The sequence below is a fragment of the Diachasmimorpha longicaudata genome, chromosome 7, assembly GCF_034640455.1.
Source record: "Diachasmimorpha longicaudata isolate KC_UGA_2023 chromosome 7, iyDiaLong2, whole genome shotgun sequence".
Taxonomy (NCBI): domain Eukaryota; kingdom Metazoa; phylum Arthropoda; class Insecta; order Hymenoptera; family Braconidae; genus Diachasmimorpha; species Diachasmimorpha longicaudata.
This window is the reverse complement of record NC_087231.1, coordinates 6,982,087-6,994,269: the sequence shown is the minus strand read 5'-3', so window position 1 is coordinate 6,994,269 and position 12,183 is coordinate 6,982,087. Positions and strand designations below refer to the sequence as shown.

General features: G+C 39.5%; 2 protein-coding genes across 3 annotated transcripts; both read left to right on the top strand.

Annotated features, from left to right (window-relative positions):
- The first annotated feature begins 3,458 nt into the window (after window positions 1-3,458).
- LOC135164898 (paired box protein Pax-6-like) lies at window positions 3,459-6,456 on the top strand. 2 transcript variants are annotated; one of them, XM_064125675.1, is made up of 4 exons: window positions 3,459-4,079; window positions 4,512-4,646; window positions 4,716-4,990; window positions 5,277-6,456. In XM_064125675.1, exons 1-4 carry the CDS (start codon window positions 4,002-4,004, stop codon window positions 5,566-5,568), a joined length of 780 nt encoding a protein of 259 aa, XP_063981745.1. In that variant the 5' UTR covers window positions 3,459-4,001; the 3' UTR covers window positions 5,569-6,456. The 2 variants fall into 2 exon arrangements, with proteins under 2 accessions (XP_063981745.1, XP_063981744.1); XM_064125674.1 differs by having other exon boundaries at window positions 3,459-4,085.
- Window positions 6,457-7,364: 908 nt separating this feature from the next.
- On the top strand, window positions 7,365-11,718 carry LOC135164817 (chitooligosaccharidolytic beta-N-acetylglucosaminidase-like). Its single transcript, XM_064125513.1, has 8 exons — window positions 7,365-7,566; window positions 8,163-8,229; window positions 8,896-9,082; window positions 9,473-9,707; window positions 9,843-10,167; window positions 10,246-10,573; window positions 10,644-11,039; window positions 11,353-11,718. The coding sequence occupies exons 2-8, from the start codon at window positions 8,171-8,173 to the stop codon at window positions 11,596-11,598; spliced, it is 1,776 nt and encodes a 591-aa protein (XP_063981583.1). The 5' UTR covers window positions 7,365-7,566; window positions 8,163-8,170; the 3' UTR covers window positions 11,599-11,718.
- Window positions 11,719-12,183: the final 465 nt, after the last annotated feature.

The window sequence follows — 12,183 nt, the reverse complement described above, 5'->3', positions numbered from 1 at the left end:
TTCCATTTGGAATAATTGAAGACTTTTTTTGTGGAGTCGTAGAATAATGTTTAGAGTCATTAATATTGATGATATTGCATAATTAAACTGATTTCGCTCCTCGATGGGTCTTATTACTAATATGATCCCATGGATTCCCCAAAATTGAAAATGGGTCAAAAATTAAAATTTTCCACTATAATACTAATTTAATCTTACAACATAAATAATTATTTCTCCTATAATTGATTGCCATGACTTCAACTCCGTCCCTTTCTGACTACAATTACAACAAATATTTTGCAAATATCTGATCACACGATTGCACAAAGTGTTGGAAAATTTTGAATAAATTTTTTTCTTCGTGTCCGAATGTCCTACCTCAACAAGTAGAATTTGCAATTTGCAACAGCACAGAAAATTCCAAGTTGAAATGATAACAGAAACAAATGCTTGTCCTCACGTAATTTAAATTTCCCCGCATTGTCACAGCGACAAGTAAAGAGAAAAGGGTTGATGTATAAGTGAAGGAGGGGCAAGAGGAGCGGGGGCCCGAGGGTACCCTATGCCGGAACGCATCGGTGGTACTGGTGGTTGGGGATGAGAAAACATTAATCTAGGCATGTTTTGCAATCTCCGGCACCGCGAATGTTCTCCGGGATGTGTATTTTCGTACATAAATTCATGTGGAATTCAATGTATGTGTCACTGTAGCCATTTCGCCCCCCACCTCCCACCAGTGTATTATGAATGCGATGTTCGTTTACAATGTGACGGTAAACCCATTCCTAACTCACCCATTGTATTCATCATGTTGATAAGAATTTATTGATTTTTAAAACAGAAAAGCGGATTCTACTGGGAAATATTCATTTGTGGTGCATAAGAAAAAAAAATACAAATTCAACGACAAGTATTCAATTTCATCTGGTGGATCCCAGCATTCAATAAAAATTAATTTTAGCTGCAAAACTTATTGAATATATATTTATTCTTCATAATAACTCATCATTATTAATTGATTAATAATCATGGATAAATTAAGCAATTAATAATTAATCTTTCAAAATGCGAATGGAAAAATTCAATCTTGTCATTACACCTTTAAAGTCCTGTCATTTTTGCATTTAAGTATTGGATATTTGTAAAAAAAAATACGTTTCCGCGCCCCAACCCTCACAATGTTTTTATTTTTATTTTCATCCAATGTACACGTACAGCATCAGAATGGGCGTGGCGGGAGTAGATTAAACGATTCGGTGGAAGCCTCGGGGGGAGAATAGAGTTGCGGTGACGACGCATCGTAAGAGGGTGGTGAAAGGTGGGTGGAATGGAATGGGGAAGAGATTTTGACAAGGGAATTAATAAAGATCCCCATCGGTCGACGACGAAGGCGTTACTGGGCGGCAACACAGTGTCCAATCAATGCTCCCATGATTCTATTATCTCTCATTCTATTTTCCTCCAGTCGTGAATTTATAAAAATTCCTACATCTTTTTAAAATGGCTCTAATAGATTTTGGGTTATCAATTGTTTTGTTATTTTCTCAGTTCTACGTTAATTGATTTATTCATAACTTACTCATGTGCTATTATTTGATTTGTGTATGATCTAATCACGAGACAATACTCGTTAATAAATACTAAATTCGTTAATGAACGAAATAAGTAAATGTAATTAATTAATAAAAAAACAACCAAAATTGAGCTCAATATATTCTTGAATTTTTACTATAACACGCACATCACTTTCGATCCGAATCTCATTTATGTATATTGATAAGAAAATCATTCCACTTATAAATACTACATTGCAATCACCTCCAATTCCTGCAGAACTCCATTATCCCCATCCCCGTTCACAAATTAATAAAAATCCCCCCCATCATGTTTGAAATTCCCCTAACGAACTTTCAAATTAATCGACAATCGATTTCCAATCAAGCATCCTTTTCATTCAACGAGATTTTTATATTTGAGGAAATTGAAGAAAAATTTGTTCCTCTGGGGGTGGAGGCGGAAAGTGGGAGTGGGTCTCTGTTATTATCTTGATAATATAAAGCAGAACGCCGAGCACGGGGGTGGGAGTGGGGGTGGGGGAAACGAGGAAAGAAAAAGATGAAAAATGAATAAAGAAAGAGGGATGCAGTTTGTGGGAATGCAAAAGCGTATATACCACCAGTACAGTGATTTAAAAAATACATATATATGTATACAGAGTTATAGGGAAAAGTCAGGGTCCAGGAAGCACAGTGGTGGCGGTGGTCGGGAGGCATCAGACAGAGGCACATAGCCCCAAGCCATGTAATTCATTACTAAAGCAATCTCACCCTGGCTCCCAACCCTCTCTCTCTCTCTCTCCTCTTGCACCAACTTCCTCCCTTTCTCTCTTCCTCCACTATCCAACTACCCTCCCACCTCATCGTCTCTCTCTTTCTCACTTCCGTGCTCTTCCCTCCCCCGCCCCTGACCCATCAGCCTCTCCGCGCCACGTTATAATATAAAAAAAATGCCGAATAGAGTAGCGCGCTGACAACAAAACAAACATGAAATACAAAGCCGCGTTCTCATAATTAAAAAGATTGCGTTGTGCCTCTCTTATAACCACCCCCTCCCCGCCCCTGAACCCGCTGACGGTCTTTTCTTTTTTTATGCTCCCTGTCCCGAGTCGGAGGGACATTTCTTTCTGGCTTTTTTTAGCCGTTTTTGTTCTTCATTTTTTAGGGGGCGGGGTAGGAAGTTGTATTTATTTGAATTGTATAACATTTTCAAGGTATTGTGTTATGGTTATTGCTGAAAGACTTGTATCAGTTGATATGAAATTATTTTTATAGACTTTGAAATGAATTGTCAGAATTTAATTTTTTAATAGTAAAGATTTTCATAGTAAATTATATTATTGACTTAGTTTTGTCTGGTTTTTGTCTAAACGGGGGAAATTCCCCATGAGCTCTCCGTTTACTCAAATATCTGAAATCGCAGTCTCTGTCAGACAAGAAAAGACAATTAAAACCTAATTCTCTAAAGTTTCCTATAACACAGACATTTCGCTTACTAACAGTGGAATTGAAAATGCTGCGTTTGAGGTAATAATAGAAATAAAAGTGTTTTTTTATCCTTCCTGTCTCGAGTGTGAGGGCATTTCTCTCTGGCTTTTTTTAGCAGACGTTATTCTTAGCCTTAGAGGTAGGGGATAAACTTTTATGTATCTTAATTACGTCCACAATCTTCTCAAATGACTCGAAACAAGTATTTTGCTTACTACTGAGACATGTATTAGCCGTCATCAAATTAACTATTTTCTTTCTCGAGCTGTTTTCAATTATATATACAAATAATAATCAATGCAATTGAAATTGTGCGGACTCTGATAGAAAAAAAACTACAAAGAACATATTGTTCCCCGATTTTTGTTCCAATTATGCCCATTTTTTCATGGAATAAAAAAGAAACTACACTTGGATGCCACAATTGAATGGCAATAATTCATCAAAGAGAGGAATAAGGAAGAATTCCAAGACTCATACCCAACACAAGTTGAAAGACAATGATTACAATTCGAAGGATAGGCTAGTGTGGTCCTACCCTCTCCCACCCCCCACCATTTTATCCATAAATCCCGCGGTTTCTGTGGAGTTGTATCTTTATCTTTGTTTTCCTCCCCGTGGTCTTTTTATTTCCCCGTGAAAACAGTTTTTCGAAGGGTGTGGACTCGGTGGTAACCGCCCCAAACTCCAACCCTCGGACCAATCCCCAGATTCGCGCAATCTCCGAGCAACCCTCGGTTATCATGAGGGGTTGTGTGAGGTGACTCCGTGGCGCAGATTCACTCAGTCAGTCTTCATCCCTCGGCACCGGTACAAGTCACCACCGGAAGGGTGCAAGTGTCATTGAAACTAGTTGAAGATTTGTTTTTAATTTTCGTGAGGCATTCGATAAAATCTTGAATGGAGAATATCAATTCGAATGAATAAGTAGAGAGGATTGAATTTTTTTTCGAGTGTGAGTTTACATTATTGGACATGGCTGGGCCTTATCTGTCGCCCCTTGGGCCTCAGGCCGATCTTCTCACCGAGTATATGTTCGGCCGACGGCGTCAGGTCAGTGTACGTTTCTACTCTTTCTTACTATCTTTCCTCAGTATTCTTCAGTATTTCCTTTCTCGATTTCCCGCCCTCACATTTTTTTCTATAATATGGCATTGGATTCCAACAATTAGGCATTATCAATACCAAAAGGATAATAATTATGATTGTTTTCTCACAATACCGATAAATTCCTCAGAAATTTCATTATAATTATTGAAATGTCACCGCAATAATGTCTGGGGAGAACGTAAAAAGTTTGAAGACTTCTTAATTGCGAAAGTATCAATCAAGGCTATCAGAATTGTCCAGTTGTCACTGAAATTCCCATGCCAATAAGAAAGTCCAATGGAAACCCATCATGAAGAAGTAATTAAATTACTGAGTAAACGATTCAACCTATGAGAGAATTATATCAGATTTTCTTTGCAATTTCCTCTGCCGCAGAGACGCAATCGAACGACCTTCACACCCCAGCAACTCCAGGAGCTCGAGTCACTCTTCCAGAAGACCCACTACCCGGATGTATTCCTACGCGAAGAAGTAGCCCTCCGAATCTCCTTATCAGAGGCTCGAGTTCAGGTAACGAACGGCGATGAAAAATCCGACAATAAATTGAAAAGAATCAGTGAATAATTGTGGGAACTTCAGGTGTGGTTCCAGAATCGACGGGCAAAGTGGCGTAAGCAGGCGCGTCTCCAGTTGCTCCAGGACGCCTGGAGGATGCGTTGCCTCGGGCTCGGTAGTGCCGCACCACTTCTGCTCAGGCCTCCCCCTGGTACTGGGATAGAACGCTCAGACTCTTCGCCACCACCCCCGCCCTCAGCGGGACTTTCACCAACGCAAATGTCAGGTGCTCCTGATAAACTTCCAGATCATCCGAGTCATCCTGTCTGCAGAGATTATCGAATTTTACCTCCACAAGGGTAACTATTCCAGTCATTTTCTTGAATAAAAAAATTTTGAAAAATCCGGAATGCACTTTCAGTAAAATCATGAAAGTGAGACACTTCTCTCCACGAAAATCAGAAAAAATTGTAAATCAAATTTAGAATGAAAACAAAATTGATGTCAAATGAAGAAAAATGACGATCAATCGTCGGGTGGCGATGGGTGATCAATGGAGAATTAAAAATTAGAAAAGAAAAATGAAATACAACCAATTGATTTACTTGAATTGGCCAAACCTATTATGCAACTGATTTTTTTCAGATATTCAATGACTTGTGAAAAATCGCCAGAACATGGCAAATGCAGTTGTGGCTCGCCGCCACGAAGTACATCAACACCATCAAGTGTAGAAGTGGATTTAGCGCCTCGTGATAGACCCCAAGAAGCAGAAATGGACCTGACTATCAAGACTCCACTTCCCACACGTCACCCGCAAATTCCCCCGCTCTTCCACCACATTCCGAGTGAATCCCGACATGACCTGAGCCCTGTACCGCGGTCCATGGACGAGCCATTAGATGTTACTCTAAACGGCAACAGAAATAATAACTAGAGAACGTGAAATCACCTCTTTATGTTCGACGCCTAGAGTATTTCCAGTGATTGCTACTCTCATGTCTGACTACTCTCCGAATAATTTTCCTTGAATTCAACGCTCATGTAAATAAATCGCTATCAGCATACCTTTGAAACCATTCGTAAATGCAAGCGACTGGCTAGTTGATAACTGTAATGGACGCGTAGTTTATTTTAGCGATGGGAGACTGGAAGAAATTCAGCAATAATGATGTGCCATTACTTTTTTTAAGAATCCATTGATGATGCGTGGAGAGGCGGATCTTATTAAAATTAGCTCTAAGCTTTAACAATCGTGTAATGTATTGGCTTCTCAGTGTTTGTGGAATCAAAAACAATTAACAAGCCATTTCCCTAAAATTTTAAATTCTAATTTTACCGGTCAATTTCACCGTTGGAAATTCATAATTTGAGGGAAAAATAAATTTGATCAGACGTGGATGAAATGCCCGTTTTTGCGGATTCATCAATATACTGTTAACACATTATGGCATCAGCACTTGCGATTCGTGTTATTTACTGCACGGAGTCATGTAAATTTTTTTACTGCTTTAATGAAGCAAAAAGGAATCATAATTATTGAGAAGTCGATACGGTTCAGAATTAGCAAAATTAAGCCACAATGTAGGATATGTTTGTCTCCGTGCATCACAATTCGCGTAACAATGCTACGATTCCAAAACATTCGAGTACTATTGTAAAACGAGAGACCACAAACAACGGACTATACCTTCAATTTTAATTTCGCTGTTTTTCTCCGTACCAATGTTTTATGTAAGTTCGACAATCGGGTTAAGTGGATAATTTGGAGTTATTATAAAATAATAATGACCATGAATAAAAGAAGTTATTCATCAATTTGATCCTTACGACTCTTCATTACACCACGATCATTAGATAAACGCCACCATTGCTGATTTCATTGGATTATAAATATAACAATGACCTGGCAAAAGTTGCTGCGCGCAGAGAAATATATTACCCTAACCCTTGGGTTTTTTATCTTGACCTTCTCTGGTGACCAGATGTACTTTTGGAAGAACTGCTCTGAGAAAGTCCCGTGGTAACTTTCCCTTTTTCTGCGATATGAAGGACAGCCCTACAGGGCTAAAACTATGAACATTTCCTAAATCCGAAACTATGGCAATTCGGGACTTTTCAGTGACTTTTTCCATGAAATTGATAACAATATCACCGGAAATTACTGCTAGAAATTAAACAAATGGGAATACCCTCTGGGAAATTGAAACTTTTTTATCCAACATGATAACAATTCCTTCGGCATAATTTACAGCTTCAATGCACCTTTCATTACCGATAATTTTCTAATTGCGAAGTATGCATTGGGAATTACAGCTGTTTCTCAATAGAAAAACATCAATCACATTTGAAAGATGATTAAAATCGATCGGTTGACCTCCGCATTTGATTGAAGAGTCCAACTGAAACATGAAGACAAACTGTAAAATCCACACTATTGTTCTGCAGAACTTATCAGATAGGGCTGTACGTAACCGCATACACTGGCTCTACACAGCCGTAGAAAAGGCTGTGTACAGTTGTGGTGACCGGTTCATCTGCACACTGGGTCAACTGTTCGTTTGTGTGTGCATTAAAAAAAAATTTAAAGAGAGAGAGAGAGTAACCTGCACTGGTGAACGTTCAGTGGAGAAGTGGAAAAAAGGCAAGACGAGGACTGCCTGTGGCTGCTAGTGGCAGACCATGAGAGTGAAAAGGAGAGGAAACCAGGGGTTACGCGCCTCCTCGTGGCACATTTCAAGTTCAGTTCCCGTGGCACCGCCGGTCTCGCTTGTTCACCAGCAACGCTTGTTGAGTATGAGAATATTCTGACGTTTTACAAAATGTATTCACCGACTTTCAAAACTTAAAACGGGATTCAATCACTCGCACCCGTTAAATATAATAAATAATACCGTTCAGATATGTTCGTTACGTGAATAAAATTCACGAAGAGGTAAGTGAATTTAATTAATCCACCCACTGCATCTGGTTTAAAATTTTATCGACCATTATCTTTTGGCGCCTTTGCAAAAAATACTTTTGCAGGTGAACCAATCAGTTCACACTATTTTCAAGTACTTGATACTAGCGGTAATGATGAAGATAAAATGTGAAGTATTTTGTATCGACTTGCGTCCGGGAAATGCCTTATCGTTCCCTGTAGTCGTTAAATGCAATCATGACCACATGATCAGAGCAAATACCCATTGTGCCCCTCACCCCTCTTCCTGTGTGCATTTATATTCATCGTGGTCTGTCGCATCGCAAAATTCGCCGTCAGACAATGAGCAGGAGCCTCAGCTCGTTCCAGCTCGTACGCAATCGAACTTAGTACAATGAACTCTAATTTGACATTAAATTAGAATTGTCAAACGTGAAATTCTAACGTCGAACTTTGCTGGAACATTGTTGTTGGTTCATTGTTTCACTCGTCCTTCAATCGAATCGAATCAATTTCGTGCATGAGCCCTGTTCATCATTGACATCTCGTTTACAATTTCTCGCAGAAGATGAGACTGACGTGGGTCATTTGCTTCTCATTTTTTGTAGCTATCGAAATGATATTTGCGGTTGTCTGGACCCTGCTGTACACCGCTGCTGAGACCCATCAAGCCAGGTGAGCCCATAACAATGGAAAGACTTGGAAATTCGCATAATGTTTTTTTCAATGCTTTGCTCTCAAGTTTCGGTGTTGAGCGGTTAGTTTTTCATTTATGAACATTGGAAATATTGTTCGATGCTTAATGACGGATTGTCGTGGATTAAATATTTCAAACGATTTGAAATTCATAATGACGTCACAAGGACCGAACGCTGGACCAACCACAAAATTGCATCAGCCTAACGTAATTTGTGTGCATTCCTTTTGTCCAATGGATGACGGCGACTCTCTTCGCATCGGACCAATGGAAGACCAGAGAGGATTATTTACAATTCATAGCAGTTCATGGAAAAATCTATGAAAATTCTTTCGCGGACATTTAGTATCATTGAATGAATAAATAAATTTACGACTCCATATTATCAGATATTTAACCCGCTTCTCAATCGAAAATTTACCTTATTATGCATTCTTTTGAATTTTAATGTGAAACTGAGGTGCATGCAAGATTCCCATTCAAGCAACTTACCAACGTAACTTTAAAGTTCAAGAACTTCGTCTCAACTGCATAAAACCCGTTATTACAAGCATGCTAATTCCCTCTGCGCGACCTCCATAAATTACCCGGTCATTTGTATGACATTTAGTGACCCTCATTTGAACTGAACTTTTGTCCTTCAGCTTCTTCCGGACGTTTAAGTGCGTTAATGACCAATGCCAGAGAACGCCACGGCCGTTATCAATCCTAGATCACGAAAAATTGAAAATCAATGGAGAACATACAACTTTGGCGGCTTGTAAGCTGGTTTGTGGAGCCACTGGGGCTCTGTGGCCTTTGCCCACTGGAAATGTTAACACTGGGAAAGATGTTAGTATAAATATAATTATGGAGTTGTAAAACTCTCTTAACTACCCAACGAAGTTGGATTTTGCTCCCGCCTTTGGAGGGAAAGAATATTTTGTGAAAAAGTTTTCTAATTCCTTCATTTGAACCTTTTAATTTCCGAAGAATTCGTGAAGTTAAAGAGAGATGACAGATCTTTAATAATCATTCTGTTTTATCTCTCGACCACTTCCTCTAGACCTCCTGACCCCATCTCTATGTTTCGCTAAATTAAATTAAATACCACAAATATCTTCAAAATGAAGATATTCTTAAGACCGACTCAAATTTTTTTTTCTAAACAATTTAGTCATTTTGAAAAAGACCTTCTTCCCTTTCATTTTGCCTCATCATGCCATATTATTACTCTTACAGTATCTCCCACTGCATCCCAACAAAATTACTTTCGACCTGAAAGCAATCCCCCCGGGAGTCAACCCATTTATCTCCGAAGTAATCAACATATTCGTGTCAAACGTTCAATCATACTGCGGTAATAACTGTGATGTAGTCGATACCTTGGTGACTGTCCACATCAAGATCGCATCGGCAAGCCTTGGACTTGACTGGAATACCCGCGAGGATTACACTCTTCAAATAAATACTAAAGGTAATTACTCCGTAATCATTATTCATCGTATAATCATCGGAAATTAATTTGTAAAAATTAGTGGCAAATTCATAATAATTAGAAATGGAATTTTTTGTTCCCTGTGAATAACTAAGAGAATCTTTTCTCCCTAAGGCACCGAGGTAGATGTTATTATCAGCGCGCATACGGTCTACGGGGCTCGTCATGCTCTGGAGACTTTCTCGCAGCTAATTGCACCCACCATCAGGTCGAGTGATAGGAAGGGGTTGGTTATCGTTGATAAGGCGGTTATCGAGGATCAACCGGTGTTTAAGCACAGGGGAGTGATGATAGATACCGGAAGAAATTATCTACCGGTTTCAGCGATTCTCAGGACCATCGACGGACTCGCAGCGACTAAAATGAACGTGCTGCATTGGCATGCCACTGATTCGCAGAGCTTCCCGTTGTACATTAAGAGTCGACCGTTGATGTCGCGGTACGAATACATTTAGAAAAATTTTTTCTAAAAATATGGAATAAGCAGTAAAGTTAAATGTCGGGACCGTATTTTTAGATATGGGGCTTACTCTCCGAAAATGGTATACACACCTGAGGACATGGGACGCATAAAAAACTACGCGAAATATCGCGGAGTCAGGGTCATCCTGGAGATGGACTCTCCAGCGCATGCAGCAACCGGTTGGGAATGGGGCGAATCTGCGGGGCTTGGAAAGCTCGCAGTTTGCGTTGAACAACAGCCCTGGAGGAATTTCTGTATTCAACCGCCTTGTGGACAACTGAACCCTGTTAATCCCCATGTGTTTAATATTCTAAAAGATGTTTATCAAGAATTCTTCACGATATTGGGGAACGATAGTATCCTTCATATTGGAGGAGACGAGGTAAATATCCCGCATTTCTATTCGTTTTTATAAAACAGAATAAAAAAAAATTCTTTTGGTAAAATTTCAGCTTTGGTTGCCATGCTGGAATTCCACGGACGAGATCGTGGAGAATATGCAGGCCAGAGGATGGGGAAGAACTCCAGAGGACTTCCTCAAACTCTGGGGAGAGTTTCACACCAAGCAATTGAAGGTCATAAGTGACCTCAAAGGTAAAAATGATTCTGTGATCATCTGGAGCTCTGGACTCACTGAGCCGAACGTTATTGAGCAATTCCTCGACAAGAATCGGTTCGTCATTCAAACGTGGGTTCCAGCTGCTTCTACTATCCCAGAGGAACTCCTCAAACGTGGGTATAAATTGATTATTTCAACGAAAGACGCTTGGTACTTGGATCACGGCTTCTGGGGGAGCACAAAGTACCATTCATGGCGAGATGTCTACGAGAATAGAATCCCCAGGGAGGTACGTATTTTCCTTAATTCTAATTTAGATCGCCCCCAGTAGAATCGATTAACTCTTGATAGACAAATTGCAAAGCTGGTGAAAAATCTATTGGATTTTTTATCAGAACCCTGAATGAAGTATACTTCATCTAGGATTTTACTAATTTTTCAAATAAAATTAGAAGTTCTCGAATCAAGAACTGCTGAGACAAGTAGAGCCATTCTCAGTAACGAATAGGTTTACGCGACATTTCTCTGTCTGAATATTTAACCAATTAAAAGTACTTACTGAATCACTCAAATGTGCATCCTGTTTTGGAAATAATTTTCAGGAGACTGTCCTCGGGGGTGAAGTCTGCATGTGGGGGGAGTATGTGAATTCCGGCGGCCTCGACGCACGCATTTGGCCGAGAGCAGCAGCAGCCGGTGAGAGACTCTGGACAGACTCAGTGTCCCTCAAGACTGTTGACGTCGAGCCGAGATTTCAGGCGCACAGGGAGAGACTGGAGATTCGAAACATCAAAGCTGATGCCATATCCCCTACCTGGTGTGCACAGCATGCAACCAAATGTGATTGATGATGGCTGCTAGAGTTATTTGCATTCTCAGAATTGTTGCATGAGATGTAATTGATCTCGTTGACCCTTACTCGTTGAATATTTAACAACTGTAAATGAATAAATATTTTTTATATGGTACCGTAGCTTCTCCAATTTTTCGAAGATAACGGTTATATGCAAATCCGTCCATTATTGAATAACATTTTAATACGGATTCTTATTTTGTTCAGCTGGTTTTCAATTGAGAAGTAAACAGACCTTGTGTTATGATCAACAGCGATGAATAAACTGAATACGTTTCTTCCGTGATGATACTTTTACAGTGGTGCATCGACCCAACTCATGGATATCTGGATTTGCTTGATCTGATATCCATTTTAGTATTCAATTTGAGAAAATACGAGTCGATGAATAATTACTGCAGATATATTCATAACAATAATAATGCAGAAAATGAAGACAAAGAGATATGTCGTCACAGTCAGACATAAATTTGATTACTTCACGTTTATTTCGACTTGGAGAGTAAAATTGAGTTTTTAACGTATGCAATAAAATTATATACATGATGCTTCCCCCCTTTCTTAATGACGCCATTGTATA

Excerpts from the sequence above, each read along its gene's own strand:
- LOC135164898 (XM_064125674.1), top strand. The coding sequence starts at position 4,002 with ATGGCTGGGCCTTATCTGTCGCCCCTTGGGCCTCAGGCCGATCTTCTC. Across the intron at positions 4,086-4,511 it reads GCCGACGGCGTCAGGTCAGT|AGACGCAATCGAACGACCTT; the intron begins GTACGTTTCTAC and ends CCTCTGCCGCAG. Across the intron at positions 4,647-4,715 it reads TATCAGAGGCTCGAGTTCAG|GTGTGGTTCCAGAATCGACG; the intron begins GTAACGAACGGC and ends TGGGAACTTCAG.
- LOC135164817 (XM_064125513.1), top strand. The coding sequence starts at position 8,171 with ATGATATTTGCGGTTGTCTGGACCCTGCTGTACACCGCTGCTGAGACC. Across the intron at positions 8,230-8,895 it reads GCTGAGACCCATCAAGCCAG|CTTCTTCCGGACGTTTAAGT; the intron begins GTGAGCCCATAA and ends TTTGTCCTTCAG. Across the intron at positions 9,083-9,472 it reads ATGTTAACACTGGGAAAGAT|TATCTCCCACTGCATCCCAA; the intron begins GTTAGTATAAAT and ends TTACTCTTACAG.